General features: G+C 37.7%; 2 protein-coding genes across 2 annotated transcripts in view; one reads left to right on the plus strand and one right to left on the minus strand.

The window, feature by feature from the left end:
- Positions 1 to 825: 825 nt before the first annotated feature.
- On the minus strand, positions 826 to 9,480 carry ddx1 (DEAD (Asp-Glu-Ala-Asp) box helicase 1). Its single transcript, XM_038276548.1, has 26 exons — positions 9,386 to 9,480; positions 9,213 to 9,264; positions 9,045 to 9,108; positions 7,098 to 7,127; positions 6,869 to 6,965; positions 6,709 to 6,756; positions 6,513 to 6,596; positions 6,336 to 6,419; positions 6,159 to 6,235; positions 5,993 to 6,065; positions 5,821 to 5,897; positions 5,604 to 5,718; positions 5,380 to 5,518; positions 5,135 to 5,195; positions 4,907 to 5,005; positions 4,671 to 4,760; positions 2,879 to 3,067; positions 2,736 to 2,787; positions 2,515 to 2,661; positions 2,331 to 2,422; positions 2,185 to 2,257; positions 2,013 to 2,085; positions 1,820 to 1,862; positions 1,653 to 1,748; positions 1,423 to 1,543; positions 826 to 1,341 (listed from the first exon to the last, which is right to left on the minus strand). The coding sequence occupies exons 1-26, from the start codon at positions 9,399 to 9,401 to the stop codon at positions 1,211 to 1,213; spliced, it is 2,223 nt and encodes a 740-aa protein (XP_038132476.1). The 5' UTR covers positions 9,402 to 9,480; the 3' UTR covers positions 826 to 1,210.
- A 187-nt stretch (positions 9,481 to 9,667) lies between these two features.
- nbas (NBAS subunit of NRZ tethering complex) overlaps positions 9,668 to 25,687 on the plus strand; it is a 241,803-nt gene continuing 225,783 nt past the window's right edge. The window contains exons 1-8 of the mRNA XM_038276549.1: positions 9,668 to 9,814; positions 10,341 to 10,392; positions 12,696 to 12,732; positions 14,943 to 15,020; positions 15,365 to 15,412; positions 18,474 to 18,517; positions 21,435 to 21,568; positions 24,333 to 24,466. Coding sequence (XP_038132477.1) covers positions 9,722 to 9,814; positions 10,341 to 10,392; positions 12,696 to 12,732; positions 14,943 to 15,020; positions 15,365 to 15,412; positions 18,474 to 18,517; positions 21,435 to 21,568; positions 24,333 to 24,466 — 620 coding nt within the window. The 5' untranslated portion in view covers positions 9,668 to 9,721. The remainder of the gene's footprint in view (positions 9,815 to 10,340; positions 10,393 to 12,695; positions 12,733 to 14,942; positions 15,021 to 15,364; positions 15,413 to 18,473; positions 18,518 to 21,434; positions 21,569 to 24,332; positions 24,467 to 25,687) is intronic.

Consider the following 25,687-nt stretch of genomic DNA (forward strand, 5'->3'; position numbering starts at 1 on the left):
AAAACATGTTTAATAAAAGCCAGACTAAGATTAAGTTTCAAATCAGAAACATCGTTTTATTTAATGCATTTATTTTTTTTTTAGAGAAGTTGAATTATTTTATGTTAACAGGCATTTGATGTTTGAAATCCTGTACTAAGGTTTGCCAGGAGCACAAATAGGAAAGATTGTAAGGTTACTGGAGGTCAGGAGCTCCACCCAAAGCCCAAACTGGATATTGCAGATACATATTAGAATTTATTTTTTAATGATCAGACTATTTGAAATGAGAACTTAAATACAATTTAGTGTCAGTGCTAATCATTGCAAGCTGTTAGAAATTTCCCATCATAAGCCAGCAGGAAAAACAAATAAAAATATCTGTCATCTTAAAAGTCAAAAAATGAAATATGATCTGAACTTATGAGCATATTTAAATATTAATAATATAGTAATGGACTAAATTTGAACTCATTGTGATTGAAAAATGGAAAATAACATCTATTGACCTTGTGTTCCCTTACTGTAATTCAGAAAAAGCGTTCCTGTTTCTTGGGACTCAGTTATTAGAGGTTTTTAGATCGGAGCATAATTTGGCTCTTTTCTAGATCCTAGATTTTTGTTGACTCTACATGCCTGGCAGTATTCAGGGCTTGTGTGGTCGATAAAACTGAAGTCAGTTTACTAACATTAAAAAAGCATTATCAATTTAAGAATTTATGTAGATATTTGTTTACATTTTGTACATGACGACTCAATAGATATAGCTAAACATTCAGCTTAAATCAACCAGAAAAAAAAAAAGATGGAAAAATTGTTTTCTTTTTAATAATTAGACACAGAAAGCAAACTCAGAACACACTTTATTTGAGAAGAAAAACAACCAAAGTAATTTAATCAGTCTTAAGAAGACTTTTCCCATAAAAGCCTTAAGTCCAATAAATCAGGATTAGCTTAAGTATCTCAGTCCGACAGGGAGCTCTTTCAGTCAGCCGTAAACGTTAACAAACTAGTACAGAATACTCTTTAGCCTTCACACCTAGTTGACAATTTAAACCCTAATTGTGGATAAATTAGAAAGCCTAACACAAAAAAAAAAAAAACTCAAAATCAACCTTTTTCGGTTCATTCTCCATTAGTTTGTTCACAAACTTCATATTTAGCTTTCATCCTGTGAATGTTTCATTCAGAAGTAGAGCATGAGGAGCTATCATGTTAATTCCTTTTTTTTTTAGAACGCTCTAAATGGCTGGTTAGGCATGTATCCTAAATGAAGGAAAGATGTTTGAGCTTCTCTTTCAAGGAGAGCCAACTCCTTGACTGTTGGGGCCAGAACATCCACGTGGCCTTTATAGTTTCCGCCTGGGGAAGGAGGACAGATTTATTGGTAAGGACCTTCAAAGCAGCAGATATCAGCAGATAGATGTAAATGGCTACAGATACCTCCCAGAGCTCTGCGCTGTCCATAAGTCACTTTTCCATCAAACTCATCCACAGGGACTTTAATATCGGTGTCACACTGAGTGATGGTGCACTTCAGATGCTCCTCGATTTCTGACAGAAGCTGGAATAAGAGGGAAATAGGGAACGATACATGACAAATGAGACAAACATGTTTAAAAAACACAAAACAATCCATGGTGGCGAACCATTTCATACGGCATTTTGCCCACCTCTTTCTCGTTGTACCATATGGTGCATCCTCCGTCCTCCTTCAGGCGGGTGTTATAGCAGCCTCTGCCTCGGTTTGGGCAAACATGGTACCATACCTAAAAGGATGAAAGCTCCATTAAACAGAGTACAACAACCAGAATATTAGGATTTCTACGACCTAGATCACCTTTTCTTTTTCCATAGCAACCAGGGAGATGGCAAGACCCATTCTGCAAGTTAAAGAAAATACTCTTAAACAAACAGTCTCTCACAAAGCACGTTTAGATACTCTGAACTATTAAACATTTTGTAATGCAAAACCAACATTTAATTTGTGTTTTTAGCTTTAGTGATCTATTCCAAAGACTTTTATAGCCTACCTCTCAGCTCTCCCAACTCTGCCGATACGATGGACGTAGTTTTGCTTCTCATCAGGCAGGGTGACGTTAATCACTGCAGTTGGAGGTTTTAACGGAGGAACAAGAGCAACGTAAGAACAAAAGACAAAAATCTCTGATTTTTGGACATTAGATACGACAAAGAAATCAGTACCGTAAGGGACGCCGCTGATGTCGATTCCTCTCGCAGCCACATCGGTGCAGATCAGCAGCTTCACTTCTTTTCTCTATAAGCACCACATGGACTTTAGGGGTCTCTCAATTGGCTGTGCAAGCTAAACAGCATCTCTGGTTCCTCACCTTGAAGCGATCCAAGTTATTTTTTCGCTCATTCGGCTTTCGGTCGCCATGAAGGCAGACACAGGAAAACTGGTGACCTTTACTGTCTGGACCTGAGGAGAAAAATATTCCAAATTTGTCATCAACAATATGGTTTTCAATAAACGTATCTACAGAGGGTGCTTAAATGGATATATTTGGCCACCTCCTCCTTGCTGGATGAAATACTGCTCCATGTTGTCGCAGTCGATCTTGGTGCGGCAGAAGATTATGGCCTGGTCCATTTTGTGCTCTTTGATGGCCCTGACCGCGTACTCGCCCTTCAGCATCTTGATAGCTTCTGACCACATTTCTAACCAGAAGTGAACAATAAAGAATATGTTTCTCCAATTACAAAAAAACAAAAGCGTTCCAGTGAGTCCTTACCTGGTGTATTGGCTCCAGGTCGAGTGTTATCCTTGGCATGAACTTCATCAGTCTACATAAAGGGAGAGCAAATCAGAGTAAAGAGCAGATGCCTTCTGCATCAACCTTTAACCCTTTCATTTATAGTCTGTCTTTCTTCTCACCTGGATGTGGTTTTTGCCGAGGCGCTCCCACAGTCGGTCGGCCTTCGGGTTGACAGGCACCACCACGTGGTGGACGGTCTCTGGGACAGAGTCCTCACCTTTCAGGTCGACCCAAGTAGGAAAATGCATGATGCGCTCAGAGAGCTTCTTCACGTCAAAAGAGTGCAGTGTGGCTGAGCACACAATGACCTGGGGAAAAAAAAAAAATCGTTATTACATTACGTATTACATATTACAAGCTTTACCCAAAAAAACTTGGAAGCAGGTGGAAGGGTATTTAAGAAAACAGGTCAAATGAAAACTTTGAGTGAGTTAACCCTGCATTAAGAGATACTAAGGCTATGCCCTAACCCTTAAATCCCTCATTCGCAATGCATTCTGGGATATATCTGCTCATCTAGTGACGATGGATGATCACTACTTTTCAAGGTGAATTGTGGGAAATTTGGAGTCCACTGTTTTTTTCATCCTCTAGACGTTCGGAAACTCCATTTAAATGGTGTAACCGCTATATAGTGCCCTATATAGCGGTTAGGGCGGACGCTTGGACACAGCCTCTGTTAAAGAAACAAATCTGAAAATGTCACTATGGTAACAGACTGTTACCATAGTGATGGATCTACTTCTAAAGTCGCTAGGCCTTACAAAGCAAACTTTAAAATATCTTGCAAGAGGAGAGGATTACTCAGCCTAAATCTACCGTAATCTGATCCCACTCAGATTTCCTTATCAGGTTCATTTTATTTTAAAATTGCATGCTTTGCTTTCTATTTTAAGAATTCCATTTCCATGCAGCTCTAAAGGACAAAATTAAAAATAAATGATGTGATAGTAAATGAGTCTAAACTAGATCTATGCATGGATGGTTCACGTGTTTAGACTTTCACTACATGCTAAAACAGCAATTTGATAAAGTTCAGGAAAGAAAGAAGAAAAACACTTTCCTTTTTTCTGTTTTTACAGAGGGGTAACTGTTAAGTTGTGTCTTTTTTTAAAGCACAATGATTTCAATACTAGATCCACAAACATCATATAAATAACTTGGACCATGTAGATAGAAATGTGTACTTTATATAACCATTTTAAATTAAGTTGGTGCTCTTGGATTTCAATAATTGCACAAATAGATCACCTAAAATTAAAACACTATTTATGTTTACAGTAAGCTTCACACAGATATGGTGTATGTTTTACAAAATATTTCATTACAAGTTTGAAATTGAGAGATAGAAGTAGAAGGCAGCAGATAATGTGACCAAAAGCTTTTGATTCTAAATTGCCTGCAGGAATATCTGAGTTATAAATGCTCTTCAACAGGGTGGGTTCCTGTCCTGCATATAGGAAGCTTGCAGCGCTGGGACTGCTTTACATCTAGATTCCTCATCAGATCTAAAAAAAAATTTGGTGAAAGCATAAGGAGAATATTTCTAAAAAAAGAAAAATAGCAATAATAAGTAATTAAATAAGGAAAAATATGGATGTATTTAAAAGGGATTTAAGATGACTTTAATATTTAGAGCTTTGTTTAAACCTTTTTTTTTTTTTCATATTCTCCTCAGGAGTATAAAGACACACTGCAATCTCATTTTAGCCTTTAATTAACTAAATACTAATGCAAAAGGGAGCAAAATGTGGATTCATCCTCATGTAAATCTTCTTGGAAATATTCAACAATAACATTAAAATAATGACACAATTCCAAAAATCATGCAATCTGGCCTAGGGGTGTAGTGTGAATTATGATTTTTTTAACTGCACCACCAACGCCAACCATTCTTATCTTTAATAATACCTGCAGTCTCTTGCCATCAGAGGTGACCTGAGGGATTTGTTTATGGATCCTGTTGATAAAGTCGGTATATCCAGCTGATAGGAGACCATCCTGAAAGCAAGGGGAACCATACAACAGAAGGAAACTTCATGAATGTTGTCATAATACTTAAAAAAAATCGAATTACTCAAGGGTGGGACTTGATCCTTTAAAGTAAAAAAAAAATCGATTCAAATTTCCCGATGTGTAACACGTACACACTCATCCAGGACCAGGAAACGGACTTGGGAGAGACAGAGTTTTCCGGTGGAAACAAGGTCATCCAGTCTTCCAGGTGTCCCCACCACTATATCAACCTGATAACAGGATCACACACAAAAAAAGTCAGAAAAAAAAACACATTGAAACAAACATTTTATCTCCCCATCTGGATTTTTCTTCTTCCCGCATTTATTAAACATATCAATCTTGTGTGTGTCACATACCCCCTGCTCCAGAATTGCTAACTGCTCTTTGGCTGGAACCCCCCCAATCACCAGAAGCTCCCTGTAGACACAGATGGAGGAATTTCAAACATTGCTGTCAGGATTACAGTACTCAACATTCTGGCTCCATCTGCTGGCAGGAATAAGGAATTACAAAAAAAAGAAAGAAAACTTGCTTGTTTCCAAATGATCTGCTAAACAGAAATGTATTTTCATACAACACCTACCACCTCTCTCAGTCCTACCTTAGTTTGGGATTTTCCACATATTTCTTAAAGTGCTTCACATTGTTGAAGGTTTGCTCTGCCAGCTCTTTGGACGGCTCAATAATTAAAGCTTTGGGTAAGTTAGTCGAAGTTTTCACTTGAGTCACTTTTGCACTGCCTGCAATTTAACATTTTTATCACCAATAAATCTGAGTTTCCATTTAAAATATACAAACATGGAATGCTTTTCAGGTCTACTATACCTGTCTGGGAGGATTTGATTGTGTGACCGTCTGGTGCCTGATCTAAGGCGACAAACCCAGCTTTAGGGGGGTTTTTAAAGTCTTCCCCTCCAAAGTTGAACTTCAGCTCAGCGTTCTAGCAGAAAGAAAAGATAATCAGTTTGCAAGATGCAAAGCTTTCATCGCAATTGCTCTGATTGTTTGTCTACTATCTGCGTGATATGTTCACGGTGGATACCTTTAAGACACAAGCAGCGAAAAAACCTTGATTCACCACATTTGGAGGGATGTCAAAAGCCACTCCCAGGTCGATCCCTTGAAAATGAGAAACCCCAACATGTTATTAACAAACAACAACTCCACAACTTTTCTATTCAATTGGGATCTATAGCTTAAGAATTAAGCTGTACCATTTTTAGAGAAGGAGATCTGCCCTTTATCTAAATCCAGGTAGCATCCGATAGTGTCGTGCATGGTAAATTCCTGTAAACAAAAATAAGGCAGACAATACAAAAAATAAAAGAGATGAACAAAAAAAATAAAATAAAATAAAAAAATCACAGGAAAGATTCCTACCTCCCCGTAGCTGTCAAACTGCTTGTTATTGGATTTCTTTCCAGTTCCACCGAAACCAAAACCAAACTTATCAGTTCCTGAGTTAAAAAAAACAAGAATACAGATTTTGGGTTCAGGTTCTGCAAATCCAAGATGGTGCTCTGTGATTTGCAGAGTGAAGATTTTTGAACAGAATACCTAAATCCAGAGCAGCTTGACCAGTAGACCAACCCACACGGCAAAGACCCTGGTCATGGCAAGTCACCTCATAGTAATACTTCCCTATAAATATCGAATGCAAAATAAATCATTCATTAAAAGTAGATTTTTTCCATTGGAACATTTTGGGGAATCATTCTAATCACTTTTACACACCTTTGGTCACTCCTTTGGTGGAGCGACAGCCATGCCACTCTTTGAACTCCCTGCTCTGGCAGCACAATCCGTCAGGACCGATTGCTGAGCAGAGAAACACAATAATGCCATCTGAAAATGATGAAGCTGCATCCTAATATTCTGTAAATTAATCTGTTGTGTTGAATACTGATTACTTTACTGGAGCTTCTCTTACCAAAGGCTGGGCTACGATCATATGGATTCATCTGCCAGGTGTTGAAAACTAGGATAAAGCAAAACTTATGAGCAACTGAATAACAGATTAGTTATATATTTAGGCTTTAGATAAGTGTTGTAATATTACAGCAGAATTTTGTAATATTGCAGCATCTTACTTGGACCCCCAGTTTTGACAGAAGCTCTGCCCTTCTTGCCCTCCTGCTGATCCTTTAGGGTCTCATAGACTATCTGGATGACTGGGATGCTGAAGGCCTGGTGACCAAAGAGGAGGAAATAGAACTGGCCCATGAACCTGAGCTACCGAAACTCAGCCTGGTTTATTTTTTAGCAACAAATAAAATAATAAAATCATTACATTTTAATAAGAGGGATGGCTATACTTACCCCTGTCTTTCCACTACCAGTTTCTGCTGCCTTTAATGAGAGAAAAGAAAAATTAGAGTTAGCAACACGTTTCCACTAACTATGAAAAAAAAAAATTATACAAAAATATAGTTGGAACAGATGATTATTTTGCTAATGGATTCATCTGTTGATAATTTTTTTCAGTTAAGAATGGTAAAAGGTTTTGTAAAAGAAGTGTTTTTAGTGAGAATAAACCAGGTGAAAATAAAACTATTGCACTTGAGTTCTGGATAGAGAATGTTAATAGAAAAAAAGGTTTTTCATAAGTAAGTGTGCAGGTGGCGCAGTGGTAAGCACACATGACACATGAATAGAGGCCTTAGTCCTCAATGCGGGTGGCCCGGGTTCCAATTTGACCTGCGGTCCTCTGCCGCATGCATCTTCTACCTCTCTCATACCCCCTTTCCTGTCAGCCTACTGTCGAAAAACGAGCCACTAGTGCCGTAAAAAAAAAAAAAAAAAAAGAAGCCTTTTCATCTTAAATGCAGATCGCTTTTAAATCTTTTTCTTTACAATTTTGGTGTAATCGCTAAAAGCATGTTTTAGAGTCTCTATATTCCAGTTACGAATGATCGATTACTAAATCAGTTCCAATTGTTGCAGCACTATATATGTAGACCTAAAGAGATTACATAATTTTCTAATATTTAACCTCAAACTTCAGTTTTATAGGATTTTATGAAAAAGCCATTCCCAAAGGCATGCCTAATTGTTGGGCTGAAGGATCCTGAGTCATCATTTTTCAGATCTCCTCTATTCACATTTAACTCACTATGATACACTTAAATAACATCCAGTGCAATCAATTGCCTTCTGCTGCTTTGTGAAGGTCTGTGATGTTTAGTTGTGAACAAATAGCATCATATTTACCAAATAACACAGTAGACGGGTTAGAAGTAAATTTTTGGATGTGTTTAAAGGGCTAAATCAGGGGTCTTCAACATTTTCCAGGCCAAAGACCCTCAAACTGATGCCGAGATGGAGCAGGACTCCCTAACTGTATATATAATATGAAATTGTATCAAACTGGTCCTATAGTCACTCTATTACAGATGGAGTAATGTAACGAAAGTAATTTCTCCCTGGGATGATTATTGTTATTATGTATGGGACGTATTGTGATGAACGGTTATACTGAAACTGAAATTTCAATTGCAATGTAAATTGTAGTTGACAATAAAGAAGTTTGATTGATTGATTATATTGATAAAAGTATTTCTGATCCGGATTCCTGGTTGATGGGACAGGTGTTGTGAATGAAACAGTGCCCAGCCTTAAAGAGCTCCTGTGCGTCGCTGAATGTGTGCATTGAAGACTGAAAGACATCTACTGCCTCCATTTATCTGTTAACTTCAGTGTGTTGAATCCATGTTAATGTGTATCTAAAGACATTTCAATTAGTGGAAAAAATTGCAGAGGGGAATTAAAAAACAGAGAGTCTAACCAACATTTTTGCAACCCCCACGCAATACCTCTGTGGACCCCCTGTTGAAGACCTAAGGGCTAACTTATGAAATAAAGGGTAGCAGCATCATATTTTAAGTTGTCTTTTCTTCATTATGGACAGATATGCTGGTCAGATTTGACAGAAAATGTCTAGAGCTAAATGGAGGTAAAACCTCTACTGTATCTACGTGTATCCATGTCCTGAAATTGATCAATTAAAGTTTAAAAATTAATCACACAATCTTTAGGAAGACAACAACTAGTGATCACACATAATTCACGTCCAGTCTGACTGAGCTTGTGCCATCTAGTGAGGCAGTTCAGGGTTAAAATGTCAGATAGATGTGCACATCCATGAAGAATTTCAAATTGAAGGTATTCAATTATTTTGCCACTTAATATTTTTCACATAATAATTCAAAGGCAAAATCTGCAGCAGTACAAAAGATGCAAATGGTTTTCCAAGCCGTCGCAGCTTACCATGAGAACATCCCCTCCACCAAGAATCAGGGGAATTGACTCCGCTTGGATGTCGGTTGGCAACCTGTCATTAAACCATTAAAACTATAAGTATATTCTCCACGGATAAAATGGCAAAGAATGAGCAGAACATGTGGATGATTTGGCAGATAGTGTAATGCAACTCACAGCCAATCCATCTCCTCCACAGCCTGCGCGATTTCAGGCATAACTCCCATTTCTGCGCTTGGAAAAAACACAAATTAGTGTTTCAGAGGGAAAGTCTGGTTCTTAACAACCATTTGGTGCTCAAATAATTAGTCAATATGAAGAAACGAGTAAGTCTAACATGAAAAACTTACCCGAAAAAGCTGCCATCTTTGCTGCAATCAGATGGACCAAATCGGATGTGACGTGTTCAGTCGGTGCAACCGGATTAACAGAACGTCAGAACAGCATAAAGACAAGAGTTCCGCAGTATCGTCAATATGGTTTAAAATGGTTAAACATAAGCAAACAAAAGACACACAACTTTAGGTATACATTTGATATTGTGCTATGCAAAGCTTATACTCACGCAAAAAAATCCCCACAAAATAAAAATTCTGGGGTAAGCATGCGTTGAAGCTGTGTGGTCCTGCTGTATTTTTGTCCCTCTCTGCTTACCGTAGCGGATATTTCTGACAGCTGTGGCAATCATGACCGAAGATAACTTAATGGAAGACGAAGAGGAAAACATTTTGTACGATTTGCTGGTTATTACGGAATGGCCACCAGAAACTGACACGCAGGTTGGTCACCTAAAGAATCATAGTTAATGGTCGCAAGTTTCGTCCTTTCTTTTAAACGTTACCTGTTAGGAAACCACACAGAAAGCGGTCTGAACCCTGTCAGCAGAGCAAAGCCACGTAGCAGAAACGCTGGACAAGTTCTCCTCAGAAGCTCTGCAGTAAAATAATAAAACGTTTTTTTCCACCTATGCCCCTACTTTCTGATGTATACATGTATGGCTGATTAGTTGCAGAGAGTTTCAAACATTTATCTCACTTATTTCTGCAAATTTGGGAGGAACGTTTAAAAGAGTCAATATCTGTAATAAATGCATGCGGTTTAAGTGTAATATGTGCATGCATATGTTTGAAATTGAACATATTTGATATTATGGTTTAACATTGAGCCCTAAACTGTATTAATTTTTTTTTTTCATGTAATGTACCTACATTTGCTTTGATTTATATCTATATAGCAATATAAAAGGTCCTGAGAGTTTTTAGTGCATTATGGGTAATGACAAATGTTCAATTCTGTTCCTTTCAGTTACGGGGCAACAAGGAGTACAGCACATCTGTAATTGCAAAAGCAGTGACAGGTGAGTACTTTATATTGCTTGATTGTCTTATTAAACCTACACACTATCAGTGTTGTAATAAGCAAACCTGCTAAAAAATGGTATTTATATTATCACATTTAGGGGCAAACCTCCCCGTAATAAAATAATAAATAAAAAAAAATGACCTAATATGCATCCTCCAGAATGGATGGTGGCAATGGTGGTGAGGTTTATCAATTTGCTGCCTTGCTCACAATACAAAAAAGTTTCCTCACTATGTGGCTGCATGATATTAGGAAAACCTTGAATATGTGAGAATGTTGTGAGAGTGTCAGGAAAAAAAATATGGTTCAATATTATGCAACAAAAATGCAGGGCACTGTGTATAATGGGTGACACTTTTTATCTAGATTGACAAATATGCCAGAGAAATGATCTATATCAGGGGGGTTCAACAGGGGGTCCACAACCCCTAGTGGGGTCCATGGAGGTACTGCATGGGGGTTGTGAAAGTTTTGGTTGATAAGACTTTTTTTTTTTTTTTTTTATATTCCCCCCCTGCATTTTTTTTCCACTAATTCAAATGTTTTTAAATACACATTATCATGAATTCAACACACTGTAGTAAACAGATAAATGGAGGCAGAAAATGTCTTTCAGTCATCAATGCACACATTCAGCGACACACAGGAGTTTTTTTTAAAGCTGGGCACCGTTTCATTCACAACACCTATCCCATCAACCAGGCATCATCATAATCCCAGAGCGAAATTACTTTAGTTAATAACCCCATCTGTCATAGAGTAACTATATGACCAGTTTGATATAACACAATTTCATACAATATATATAATTAGGGGGTCCCCGCTCTATCTCGCCATCAGTTTGGGGGTCTTTGGCCATGTGAGGCATGTCTGTTAATCTGATGCAAAAGATGTTTAAATGTGCATTTAGTTTTCAGTAAAATTTCATTTTTAAAATGCTCTTTTAGGTTGTTTTTATTTTTATATTTGTAAACTAATTCTTTAGTGACTTCAGTACCATAAGTGGTTAACTGATTTTATTGTTTTTTTCTCTTTTTTTTGTATTTTACCAATGAAAACTTTTACAAAAGAGCTATTCTAAAATAAAGGTTTGACACAATCAATCCCATAACACACCAGCAAATCCATATATGAATGATGCAAATAATTTCTAATGCTACTAGTGCATAAACACGTTGAAGAAGCTTTGCTGGGCCTTGTTGAAGTTTATGTTGCCTGATCCATCAACAAATTGGACTTAATAGATTTAGAATTGGGTGTCATCAAAGCTCCTGTATACAAGTAGACAGATACTTTTGGCAATATAGGGTATAAACTTCAGAATAGCAAGCAAATATTATTCCAACCTTATTTCCTATTTAAAAAAAAGAATCTTAACTCCTGAAAGAATCTTTATTTTGAAGTAGGAACACCCTTGACGTGGCTATAACACTGGTTAAAGTAGGGGTGGGTATTGGCAAAGAAGTCACGATTCGATTCGAATCACGATTCACATGCCACGATGCGATTCTATCACGATGTATCACGATACTTGAAATATTGCGATGCATTGCGATATTTTCACTGAACACTGTAAGAAAAAGATACAGCTAACTGAAAGCAACTGAATTCATACATAGCTGTATTTATTGAAATGACTTTTGGAGGTGTTGCCATGAAAACAAATACTGGACAGAAATATTACTATTACTGGCGTAGACACACTGACAAAAAGATCTTAGGATTCATCAAACTTAAAATAACAAAATGAGGATAATCAGTGCCGTTTACATGGCCTCAGTGGTCCTTTAAACCAATTAAATGAAAACATTCAAATGTATGACATTTACCCTTTTGCAAATTACGTGCATCATTTCAATTTCGTTTTTACCTTCTTTGCTTTTAAAGCCACAATGCATCCAAGCATCTGACTTGAAATGTGACGGAGCCGGGGGGCGAATTTTCTCAGTCTCCTCCATATTTTGTTTACGAATGACTCGTCTCAGTATCCCACGGCCGGACATGCTTGTGACACAAAGCAGCAGGCCTCAACACATCCGCAGCGACATCTGCTGGACTGGAAGTTGTATTCAGATTGGTTTGATTGATGTGCGCCAACCATTAATGTATTTTATTTGTTAATTTTTTTTTTTTAAATAATCGATTCTTGCCTTCAAGAATCGATGCCGTAGATCACAAAAATTAGAATCACGATTCATCGATTTGACGATTATTTTGCACACCCTTAGGTTAAAGGTTTAGCAGAATGGGATGTAGTTGTTGAAATGTAGTTTCTTAACTGTGGTTATTGTTCCACAGGACCGCTCCGATTGCTCCTTCACTATTTGTGGTATAGGTAAGTTTGTCTTTGATGTCAGCTCTAAAACTCTGTTGTGACTTCTGTATTAACTTTTACTGCATATTGCCAAATGTTTGAGGAAAGAATATCTTAATTTGTGAATTATTATTTGTATTTTAAGCTCTGACAGAAGGCTGGAAAACTATAACAATGAACACCATAAAAATTTAAACAGATAAATACAAATTGAACAAATATAATAAATAAATGCATAAATAAATCTGTTTTTGTTTTCATGTTAAGTCTAAGAGCCAAACCTATGGCTTGACTTGATAAACTGTGTTTATAATCAAACTAGTTAATCTTGCTTGAGATTTCATGTTAGGTAAACAGAAATTTAAAATGTTCCTGTTCTAGAAACACATCAAGCTCTAGATTTCCTTCTGCATGCAGGTTTTCTTTTCTCCACGTTTCACTTTCTTTACCTTTAAAGCTCATATAGCTGCAGATAACTGCTTCTCCTATTAGAAGTTCTGTAGTTAATTTACTACAAATAAGTTTTGGCTCTAATCGAGAATGTAAATAAACGTTCAAATGTAAACATGCTTTTTTTAATTTTAAAGAAGTGCTCTGTCAATTGATAAATTAGGGATTTGAAAATATTGTTCAACTTTTGCAGATGTTTCTGTCCTTAATATATTCCCTCTCTCAGACTTAAAGCTGTGAGTAACTGTTTAAACCTTGGGCTACCCCCTCTTCGGCTTAGTTTTTGCATATTTCATTACATAGAAAACATCCAGTCTATTAGGCCCATGCTGCTTTGCATGATGGGCATTTTCACCATTATTGGAAATAAGGGAATTCTCACCAAGGCCGCTCTTTCAATACTACCCACTGCCTGCTAGAATACATTAAAGCAGCTGTCAGTCTTTAAAGCAGTGAGCTTTGTAATGCTTTAGCTCAAGGCCTTCTTATCCTCCCAGCAGGTAGCTAGCTAACACCATCAATAACCATGATAAATATTTAAAAACTCCTTAATCTATAGAAGTCTCTCTTTATTTTTTCTTAGAGATTCGAAGATTTTATAATATATAAACTTACCTTTAATGGTTTCAAAGGTGAGTGAAGCACAGCAGACTAAAAGGATGCCATTAAATGAGAGACACAGAAATAATGAGATGGTAAAAATACAGGATTATTTTATTTGGATCGTTTTCAAATTAATGTTATGTCAAATTAACTCATTTTTGATTTAGTAACTTGTTTTTTATGTATTGTATTCAGTATATTTGTATAAAAGCTTTTCTTCTACTGAACAAAATAAATATATGTATTTGCAGGGTGTTTCATGAGTAGATAATGACAATAGAATGACAGTATTTTACAAAAAGGAAAAAAGAAGCAGGGTGTTTTGTAACGTTCATCAATGTTCATCTGTTCATCATGGTAAACTCAGCATTTACAAATAATTACAAACAGTTTCTATTTGATTTACTTCCACTGTGAGAGAAAGTGACGGAGTGACCAGTAGTTTCTATGGTTCCCGTTGCTGCACATCTCCAGTCAGCTGGCTGAAATCAGAGTGGAGCTAATGTCTTCTCTCCCCTTTCATTTAAGGAAGTCAGATTTATCCGTTGGAAATATTTCTGGTCCTAAATAAAATAGCTTTTGTGTGGGAACTAAATTAGTACAGATTAATTATATTATTTGCATTTTTCTTAATCTTTGTTTGGACTGACTTACCTGACGTAAAACCTTGACTTTGTTCCGTAAAAGTTTAAAAAACAATCCACTGGACTTACACAATCATAGACAGGTTTCAGATATTACAGGCTAACAGTGGAACCAAACAAGACGCTCGTCAGTTTCAATTTGCGTGTTTCCAAGCAATGCAAAGCCTTGTCTATGTAAAGCCTCAAACTCAATGTGAATCCAGACATTTTGAATCAAGAAAGCTTCCTGGACGGGAAGCGAAATGTCTTCAAACCTTGGAAACAAAATCCATGTGGATTGTTTTTTAAACTTTTATGGAATGACTATGGCCTGGAGGACTGAGAATTTTGACTTTGTTGTTAAGGGGTTGTTATACAATAAAAGAGTTTTACTGGTCTTTACATCTTGGAGATCAAATGTTTTTATGGTTAAACTTTTTGAGTCAACCTTTAAAAGACCCCCAAATTAAAATTAAAGAATAAGCTGAACGATAATGATATAAAAAAAAAAAGAACTTTAGTAATCTTGTATTTTTCTCATGGTTTGTCCCTCAGCCCCTCCAGCTCATCTCTGCCTCTTGGTCTCGCCCGACTGGCAAACAAGCAAATCAACTGGCAGCTGGTTCTTTCAAGGTACAGCAGGAAGATTGTTTCTGTCTCACGCTCTTTAATAACCCACTCTCAGCTGCTTCTCTCGTCTCTCCTCCTGTAACAATAGAGGGGGGGGGGGGGGGGGGGGGGGGAATGGCAATTATAAATTCAACCAAATCATGATGAAATGTTTCTGAATATGACCTAATTTGGATGTTTTTACCTTTTAAATCTTTCTTTTTTTAAATTTTGTTTTTATGCTTGTAATTCTGTTTTGCAGTAAAACGGTGCATGTTTACTCTATTATTTACTTCTCTGTCCATCTGCTCTCTCCCTCGCTTCTTTGTCTCAATAATTCCTGAACGCTCTTCTGTTTTATTCCACAGTAATGGCAAACTACTGGCGGTGGTTCAAGACCAGTGTGTGGAAATTAGGTAATTAGAAAACTCTATCTCCATTTTAGAAGCCCTGTGTGAGGCAGATAGAGTCTTTTTAATTAATGAGGTGATTTATCTCATTCTCGTTAAAAAAAAGCCCTGCAGGTTCAGCTTGCACCTGAGAAAAGAAAAAACAGTTAGTTAAAGCAGGTACAGTTGTAACAATGTAATCACTCAGTGGAGAGCATTTGAATTCATTTAGCACAACTTTAACTGCTGCTGGTCAGTTCTTTGGAAACAAACTATGCTTTGTCAAACTGTTGGGTGTAAATTGTAGAGTAAGCAATCTAGATATCTTATGAGAATAGTTGTTTTTCTTTCCAGATATATCCAAGTTTACCTCTTCATTAGGAGCACACATGAGATTAACACTGTAATCTACTGATGTAGTGTGTGATTAAAGCATGCAGGCGAGGCAGTGTGCTGCTTAAAGGAAACACAGATTAAAAATCAATGTAGCAGAAACTAGAGGTTAGAAGTGCATACAAGCAGGAATGAAGGATTAAACATTTTACCGACAGGTGGTGTTTCTCAATGCTTACTACCCGATGTTTTGCACTGTAATCAGTTTTCTGGTTCTAAAACCAGATCATCGTGCAAAATCTCTCAGAATGTCGTCTGTGGTTCAGAAAAATAGCAGGATGCTCCTGGACTAAACTATTGAAGTGAAACTGCCTCCACTAATCCACTGATCGCTCTCACACCCCAACTCAGTCTGCCTCCTTTGGCCATTAACTCTCCCCCGGCCTCTCTCCTGGGCGTGCAGCAGGCTCATTACTATAGGGTTGTGGTCCATCATATGTGTAGATAATATACACATTTAAAGTCTCATTATTGTCTGAATTAGTATTGGTATCAATGCTAATTATTCTGCTCTTTAAGGGAGTTCTATTCGGGGAAGGGCAAAATGTTCGCCCTGTCTGGGGTAAACTTTAGATACATTACATACAGTAGTTAAGTTATATAAAAAAAGAAGGGGGATTGTGGAATTTTTTTTTTTTTGGAAGCATGCATAGCCTATTTAATATAGTCTATTGACTTAAAGCACTATGCATGGTATGGTTGTTACATATCAGGTACGCCAGTCATTGACCTTGACCAAGGCTCCTTTCAGTAGAACTGCAGTCAGTCCCTGGACTGGCATGGCTATCACTGCCCCTACATAGTTAGGGACAAATGCAGAGGATAAATTTCCCACTGGGATCAGCTTCATAGTCATGGTAGACCACTTCTTTGATTTTACTTTGGAAAATCTTTTGGCAATGAATCAATTAAGATTTGGAACAAAACCTCACAAAAAATTGCAAATGGATATCATAATCAAAAAAAAAAAAAAAACTGTTAACAAATTCAAATACACTACAATTAGCCTGGAAATGAAATAAGCCTATATAAAATCTAATAATTTTACTCACCTTTCAAATATTAATTTAGAGAATTTATTTTATAAAATAGATTGTTTATCAGAAAATCAGTATTGCTTCTATTGACTAATTTAAAGTAAGCTAGGCTACATGCTGGCAATTAATGAGTGGAAATATATTTACCTTTGATCGGACGACAGGCATTCTGCATGTTGTGCCGAGAATTACCTCCCCTGTTACGGGAGCGCTCATCACCCTAAACTTACACCCATTGATGAGAAAACGGATTGTAATATGAACAAAAAGGGACAATTTAAATATATTCTTAATGTTTTCATATCTCTTATACATGGATGCTTTAAAATTGATAGGTTTGTTTCACTGATAAATTCAAATTAGTGCTATTTTACTTGTATGGAGACATGTTTCAGTCAATGTGCTACAGTCTGTGTACAATGAATAAATTCTCTGCTCAGTGGATGGCAATTCCCGATTTTGCTATCAACACCATTCAAGATAATTCCTGACACTTTATTTGTTAAACTTAGAACCTGAACCCTGCCAAAGATTCCCCCCCCCTCCTTATTTTCACATTTATTGTCCCAGACTTATGAAATTCGCACCACAATCGCAGAGAACAGGTATGATTATGTGGAAAAACTTGCATAATTGTAAAAAACATTGTTTCTCAAAAGCAGGGGAGGGAGATCTCTGCAACTTAGAACTTGGAACCTGCGAAAGATTCCCTCCCCTCCTTATTTCCACATTCCATCAAATCGTGTTGTCTTTGCTGCTTGGCCATGATGCTGTTCAGAACACCGTCACCTGCTCCGCTGGTTGCGCCACTGAAGTTGAAAATGAAATAGCATTTGCCCTCTGAGCCACCGTCATTTGGTCAGACTACTCGTAAGCGCACAGCCTGCAGAAGAGTTGAAAGGGCAACATTATTGCAAATTCCGGTTGATATATATTAGAAAATTACACATTCAGTGATAAAATGTCACAGGGGATGGTATGGGAAGGTGGTCATTTAAGAAGGCGGATGCCATCCCCCCTCAACTAAAGTACTGCTTACATAGAAAAGGGCAGCAACCACTTTTACTGCTAGGGAAGCTGGGCTGCTTTTTTGTGATCTATTTTTAGAAAGTATTAGCTCTAGGTTGTTGAGTTATGACGCTTTTGGGTTCTACTCCAGTATTTTTTCAGTCCATACTTTTACAATTGGTTGGCATACAGCATAACAGCTTAATGTAACCAGTGCATTTAAATCGCCTCTTTTGTTGATATCCTTTGGATTTAGAAGAATATCCTGTAGGATGGTGTAACTGAAAACTAGAAACGATGTATGTCAAAAACCCAGTGATGATTTTTAAAGACCTTTTTGTCAGTATTATAATACAACACAACTGATTGAACTTTTCTGTCCATATTATTGATATTTTGATGAATATTCTAAACCTCAGTGTGTTCCTGTTGAAAATCCTGCATTGTGTAAAGCTAATCTTAGTTCTCTTCAGCCAACGCTGAGGGTCAGCCTTCTTGTTTTGCGTTTTCCCCTCTTTGATCCAGTGGCTGAGGTGGGTACCACCCTGTTAATCAGAACATATGTGGTAGACAATTGCATGCATGTCCTTGTTACACAGAGTAAACCCACCTGCTTGACAATTTTAATCATGTTTATATTTCCTCCTCAGGTCTGTGAGAGATGACTTTGGCAGTGTCATTGGGAAATGTCAGGGTAAGACCCACTCTTCCTGTAGTATTACTGTAGTTGTAGAGGCTGATGAGTGAAAACTAAATCCTTTTAGCATACTCTAACTAACAAGTTAACTATCCCTGTTCTTTACGAAAATAATAAAAATAAACAAAAACTCTTGATTCTTTCTAATATTGAAGTATTGCGTCTGTGTTATTGCATTCAGTTCAATATCTGTGGCCAAATTACCATAGAAACGACACATACTGTATGAATTGCATATCTCCGGCAATGACCCTGGTCCAGTCAGATTCTGAACTTAAGCTATTAGCCTTTGTTGACCTTAATAAGCTCTTGAATACATTTTACCAGCATGGATTACAGCAGTGCTGCTTAACAGTGCTGAGGAACCATGATTTTATTAAGACCCGTACCTTAATAAAACAGATAAACAATACTGGAGAAAGGAAAAATATAGTATTAAGCTTCAGTTTCTGAATAATAAAAGAAAGAAATAAAATGTTAGCGACTTTTTCAATTTGTTACAACACACATTTTTTTTTTTTTTTAAACCAATTCTCTTTTTTGAGTTTGTAAAGCAAAAAAAAAAAACATTTTCTGTTTCCTAAATAATTCCAATAAATCTTCAGGAAACATAAGCACAAACAAAATAAAAAGAGGGTTTACAGAGAATTCCCTAATTTTCTTCTAAACGCATAAACGTACTGTTCTACACATGTAAAAATTCTTTCAACCTTTTAGTGATTGCATGGTGGCACCAGAATTAAATTTGGGTTTCAATTTTTCTTTGCGCCTCATGTTCTTGTGACTGCCTTCAGTGTAGGCTCGCCCTCAGAGACACCTGTGTTTCTGTTTCCCCATTGAACGTGGGTCACACATGCGTAACATTCACTGATCCCTGAATTAAAAATCAGGATGTAAAGATAATATTTAGTGTATTTTTTTCTTCAAAACTGTTGCAGTAAAATAGTATAGAGGGTGGGTGTGGTTTTAGCGGCCCTAGTAGACACCCCCCAGCATTTGAGGGCAAAAATAAAATATTAAGTCAAGTTATCTTTGAGACTTAAGTTAATTTAATAATAATAAAAACAAATTTAACAAATGTCTCTTTGGAGGTTAGGACTTTTTTTTCTTTATTTTGACATATGCAAATCAGCTACAGGTAAAATACTTGGTGTAACCTGTCTTCAGTACTTCCACCTTATTTCTTTTTAATTAATTTTAGTCATCATCCCCCTCCCTTGGTCCTCCCCGCTATATTCGTTCTGCTCTGGCTAGCCGTCATTTTTATCCGTTGTTGGTAATAGTTCATAGTGTGAATAACAGCAGCCCCTGGGCGTGTGTTAAACCCTAGCCTCCATCCTCTTTTTTTTCTTTCTTCTCCATTTCTTCTCTGTTTTTCATTTTTCTCATACTTCATTTCATTTCACAGAGATTTGTTGTAATGGATTTCTCTCTGATCCCGCCTTTAATGCCATTTTCCCTTAATGGATCAGCATGAGAGTGTGTGAGCATGCATATGTTCTTGGTTCCTCTCATCGCATTCACCTATGCATCCCCCTCCCCCACGCTCCCCCTCCTGTCTGCATATGTTACAGTAGAGTTGTCTCAAGACCCCTGTGCATAATTCATAAGCATTGAGCTCTGATAAATGCATCTGCAAGGCTTTAGATAGAAGGCTTCTGTTGGGTCATTGGGTGTAATTCTTCCGCCTCCAGTATCGCTGAAAGGGAGGAGGAGAAAAAGATATAAGCCACAGAAACATCTAATTCCCCCCCAACAAAAAAAAAAGAAAAAACCCATCTATGTGGAAATGGAGCCCAGAACATGCTCGCTGCAATTCATGATGGAAGATGAGATGGCAAGTTGTTGAGGGAAGTCATGAAGGAGGAATTTAAATTGAAAGATGAAAAAGAACAAGAGAAGGACAGATCTCTACAGCTTCCTTCTCTCTGAACTCTGATAAGTTGTCTGCCTCCTAATGTGCTCCTTATACATTTGCCCTAGAATGTGAGCCATCATTATGTTTCTTTTTCTTTTTTTTTTTTTTAAATCTTTGTGTTTGATTCATTGTCTCACCCCCAGCCTCTCCCTACCTCTCTTTATCTGGTTCGCCTCCCACTTCTTCCATTAGTTCTTCATTACAAATTCCAGACATACAATATCCAGCGCCCCCGTTCGTTATACTATTGCCCACCAGGGGTTGCAGTAGCATTACACGACCAAGAATTTCAGCCCAACCAATGCCAGAAGCTCTGTCATGGGAGATTATCCACAAAAACGCAACTTGCCTTTTTAAAGCAATATCGCATGGATACAATTTCTGAACTACATCACTAATGTATAAAAAATAAAGAGCCACCAGCAATCAGTCAGTGTTCAAAGAAATGATACAATCTGTTTGGTTTCTGTTGATTCTGTGCAGGGTGCACAGTAATTAACCTCAACACATATTTTTTCTTTTATTTGTTTTTGTTACAGTTTAATTCATGTTAAAATAATTAAGCATTCAAAACAGGCGCCGTACCAGAGGCCAGCCAGCCCAACCCAGTCCTGCTGTCAGAAGGAAGGATGATGGCGAAGCCTTGAGCACATGCCAGCAGGCACGGCTGTGCTTTATCATTGCGATATGGTTACCCTCGCAGCTCTGCTGAGCCAGCAGATTCCTAAATCGGTCCCACACTTCAGTAAAAGCGGAATTTATGATCCCTGTTCCCCTCCCACCTTTTTCCCTCCCTGGCTCTCTTTTCCCTTTATTCTTCTTGTTTTAAGCTTTAAGACACAATCACTAAGATGTTATTCTTGATGTTAATTTTCTATAAATTGGTCTGAATTGTAAGATTGATCACATCCTTTCTCCTATGTATTCATCATTAGGCTCTTTAAATGCTTAACTTCCAAAATTGGGATTAATCATTGTCTTTCTATTTTGCCCCAGTGCCAAAGGACCCCAACCCTCAGTGGCGAAAGGTGGCATGGAGCTACGACTGCACTCTGTTGGCCTATGCAGACAGCACAGGCACTGTTCGCCTTTTTGACCTCATTGGAAGTGAACTCTTTGTCATCCCTCCGGTAATCATGTTTCTCCTGACTTTCTGAGAAGTTTCTATAATGTTTTGCCTTCAAACACATCAATAAGCAGCATTTATATTTTTCTCATTGTTCTTTTTGTTCAAAAACATACAATAATCTGCTTGCTGATTTTTTATGCTTGAAAAATATAATTAATCGTAACTCATGAACCTAAATAGATAGCCTAGTTTTACTTATTATTGAAGAAATAAAAATGTATTTTTAGTAGAAAACTAAGGAAACTTGGCACCCTGGTCCTACAGTAATCTTTAATTTGTTTAAAATAACTTGGGTGAATTACTCATTTAGCCTTAAACCAATCCCTGACATCACTCTGTCACTTAAGTGGTTTCTTTTATTGGTTCTTCAGGCAACATTACAGCATACACTGCAAAAAGTGCATTCTAAGTTTTTCATTGAAATAAGTGCTTTTTTTTTAATTGAGCATATAAGTGAGACACTTTGTTAATAGAATACAAAGTTTAAAATAGGAAAGAAAAACAACTGCACTCTCTTAAAGTGTATGATATCTTATTATCTTATTTTAAGGGTAAAAATACTCCATTGAAATTTATTTACCTACTTAAATTAAGGGTAAATACACTTATTCTAAGAAATGTTAACTTAATTTTAGATTGCTTTTGTCGTACAGTAAGGAAATAAACTCCGGGCCCAGAAGTTTTCTCTTCTTAATTCACAGCAAGTCCTTGTTGGCTTACATGTAGCTTTGGTCTCAGATGTTTCTTAAACACCTTGTGATGCATCCAAAATAGCAGATTCTTTGATTTTAAGCTGGTCAGGTCAACCTATATCCTTACACCTCCTCATGGCTTTTCAGTTGGTATAAAGTTCTCTTTTAATTTTTTTAAATTTATTTTCCCAGTCATGCCAAAGAACAATATTCTTTAAGTCCTGTCCTTTGTGTACATGTTCTCCGGTAAACTCTTGTCTGTTTTATAAGAAGGAAGAATTTATTCCAAACATGCTGCACAGGCATGTTGTTTCTTTTAAACTGTAGCAAAAACCTGCCATAGATCTTCTAATACCTGCTTATGTTTGCAATTGTTTTTCATTGTTCTCCACTTGTAGAATATTTCCTGTGTAGCGCAGCAGCTGATTTGTAATTCTTTTGAAACCTCTTTGAATCCTTTATGTGACTGAAGTACTGCAATTGATTTTATGCACACACTAGACAGCTCTTTCTGTCTCATGTTTTTCACTGTTACTATAACAGACAGGAGCCCATTAACCTAGATGTCTGTCTGGAACAGGTACAAATCTTGTTATAAATCCTGCGAAATTATTATCTTATTTTCCTCCATCGCAAGATGCCTATAGGAAAATTTAGCCACTTTAGGTGAAACTAAATACCAGAAACGGCTAATTTTATAAAATATGTCTTTATAAAGTTTGCCTGGTGATATGCTATGACCCAGAGATGTAACTAATCTTTTAATTGTTAAATTTTTAATTTGGATTCATACCCAATACAAGTGAAAATTACATGGAATGCTGTTATGTGTTTTATTTGCATAAAAAAGTTGAGATATGCAACGTAGGCCTCATAGACAAACAGAAACCAGTGTTGGCCTAGAAAAACCTGATTGATGCATGTCTTATTAACTCTTATTTTCCCCCAGTTTAATCTGAAATAAAGAAAAAAGGCATGGTGTTTTAGTTTTATGCAAAAATATTGACCAAAACCTGCTGGTCAGCATTTCTGAAAAATCTTTATTTAGCCTAAACTGACATCAGTGCTGCTTTATTTGTAGTTGTACAGTGAGATGGTTATGAGGATACAGACATCCGTAATCCTCCTGGGACGAGTCAGGCGAGACTTGTACTGCTGCTCTGTGAAACACTTTGAGCTTCCTGTCACATCTTGAAGCTCATGTCTGCTTGTCAGACACTCTCTGGGCTCCTTTCATCTGTCATGTTGGCTCCTTAGTTCATTGTCTGTTGCTTCTTCTTCTCTGCTCATAGTGTCCCTTTCCTTCTTTTAACCCCTTCTTCATCATCTCCCGTCTTCATTTTTTTTTTATCCTACTCTCCCAGGCTCCCCCCCATGTGTCTGCTATTATATTACTTTCGTCCTTGCATGTCTCAGTCAGTATCTCTCCCCATGCTCCCATCAAGTCCATCTTCCATCCCTGCCTCATTTGATGTCCTCTCTGTGCACTGTATTATTATTCCTGCTTTTCTGCCCGTCAATTCCTCCACTCCTCTATTGGCTCTGGCAGACGGCGAGCGCAGACACTCGTCCTTCTCCCCAGCCACACTTACCTTTGAAAGACTCTGATCCACGCTCCTTTAGTGAAATTCTGCTTTGTTGTGTGCAGACAGCGAGCGTGCTCACACATTTACATCAGCTACCTTCAGCTCTTCCTCTTGTTTGTCACTGTTAAGTGTGCACACCACTGACTTGCTGCTATTTCTGGGTAGAAGCCTGATAAAGAAGTCATTTTGTCAGAAAGTGTGCATGTGCCAAAAAAAGAAAAAAATGATATGTGCACTTCTGTTCTCCCTCCTCCATCTCCCTGGCTCCTCTCTCTCTTTAACTTAAGTTGTTGCTTATCTTCTGTTTGCACAACTTGCTTTTCTCATTATGGCCTTTTTCATCTTCAGGCTTTGAATTTTAGATTCATTTCATTTATGTGTTTAGTGGAAAAACATTATAGGTAAACTAAATGGTTACATATTTTTACTCTAATATCTGATTAGAGTTGCACCTGATATTTTTTAAACTGCCTTGTTCCTGATCCAGGCGGTGAGTTTTCCTGGAGATTTCAGCTGTGCAGTTGCAGGACTCATCTTCTTGGAGTACACGGCAAGCGCTCAGTGGTCCGCAGAACTTCTTGTGATCACATACAGTGGTGCGCTCAAAAGCTACCTTGTGAGGTGAGCGGCACAACTGCTTCATTATAATTTAGAAACACACTGTTGTTGTAAATTGGCTGAACCATTTAGCCAAAAAAAAACAAACAAACGAAAATTTGAATATTTTCAACAGATATTGTGTTTGTGATTTTTATTGTGACTTTCCTTTGCAGTAACCACAAGAATTCAGATTTTTCACTTCAGGGTTTCAGTTTTTTCATGACCTTGAAAGCTTGCTTGCAAAGTCATTGTTGCAGAATTTCACTGTAACCTTAATGTTAAAACTTATATACTTCTACAATCATACATTATCCCAATCCCAAGCCGGCAATGACGTCACTCGCAGCTGTCAAAGGCCCCTTGATGGAAGGTGGGGGGATATAAGCGAGAACGGGACGGCTTCTTCCCTCCAACAGAAAAGGAAAGCAGTCGTTGCTATGACAACACAGTGACACCCCATGTAGCACTTTGACGCAGTTAACATAACAAACATTTGCCCCTTTCTTAGACAAATATATGTGGTCAAATAAAACTATTTTATAGAAGACCTTTCCTTTTGGAATTAATTGCCTTCTTTTCATGAACTGTGTGCATTCCCATCCCACATAATGGGTTGGGAATGCAGCTAATGTGGTGAAACCTCTGCACAAACGGAGAGTCAGTGCTCAGGGTTAAGGGCAGGTTATCCTCCCACAGCACTGTGTTGTAGTGAGCTTGTCGCAGATATTTGATTTATGCCCAATATTGAAGCATGGTCTTCGCTGTTATTCCGCGCCACAACGCAAGAGGGACATTCACGGACTAGCTATGGGTCTAGATACCGCTGAGGCGGTGAAGAAGTGGGGACAAGTTTGTGCGACAAAGGAGGGACATGAGGGCGAAAAAGAGCGGGGATCCAGGTGGAAAAAGGGTCCCAGCGTTCCAGCACACCTCGCTCTTCTAGCTGGTCCAACTTCACAAGTTGTTTTCCGTAATGGCATTTATACAAACAAACAGGAAACACACATAGTGTAGAGCGGATGTAGACTTGACCAATCAGATGCCTCCTGTCTGCAGTCACCTACAATTTTGGAGAGGTGCACCGGAGGCGGCAGGGGCGAGGGTACATTTGCTTTCACTGCGACACACGGGGATGACCTGGTTTCTGAGAATAAATCAGCCTATAGTGCTTAGGGGCCGGTTTGGGACTGGGCCATGGATTCACGTGCTAGCTCCAACTTTCTTCCCTTCTGTGTGGCGGCA

This window comes from Cyprinodon tularosa, unplaced genomic scaffold (assembly GCF_016077235.1).
Source record: "Cyprinodon tularosa strain WSP-4 unplaced genomic scaffold, ASM1607723v1 ctg125, whole genome shotgun sequence".
NCBI lineage: Eukaryota > Metazoa > Chordata > Actinopteri > Cyprinodontiformes > Cyprinodontidae > Cyprinodon > Cyprinodon tularosa.

Excerpts from the sequence above, each read along its gene's own strand:
- ddx1 (XM_038276548.1), bottom strand. Across the intron at positions 3,068-4,670 it reads CTGATGGCAAGAGACTGCAG|GTCATTGTGTGCTCAGCCAC; the intron begins GTATTATTAAAG and ends TTTTTTCCCCAG. Across the intron at positions 1,544-1,652 it reads TATGGTACAACGAGAAAGAG|CTTCTGTCAGAAATCGAGGA; the intron begins GTGGGCAAAATG and ends CTCTTATTCCAG.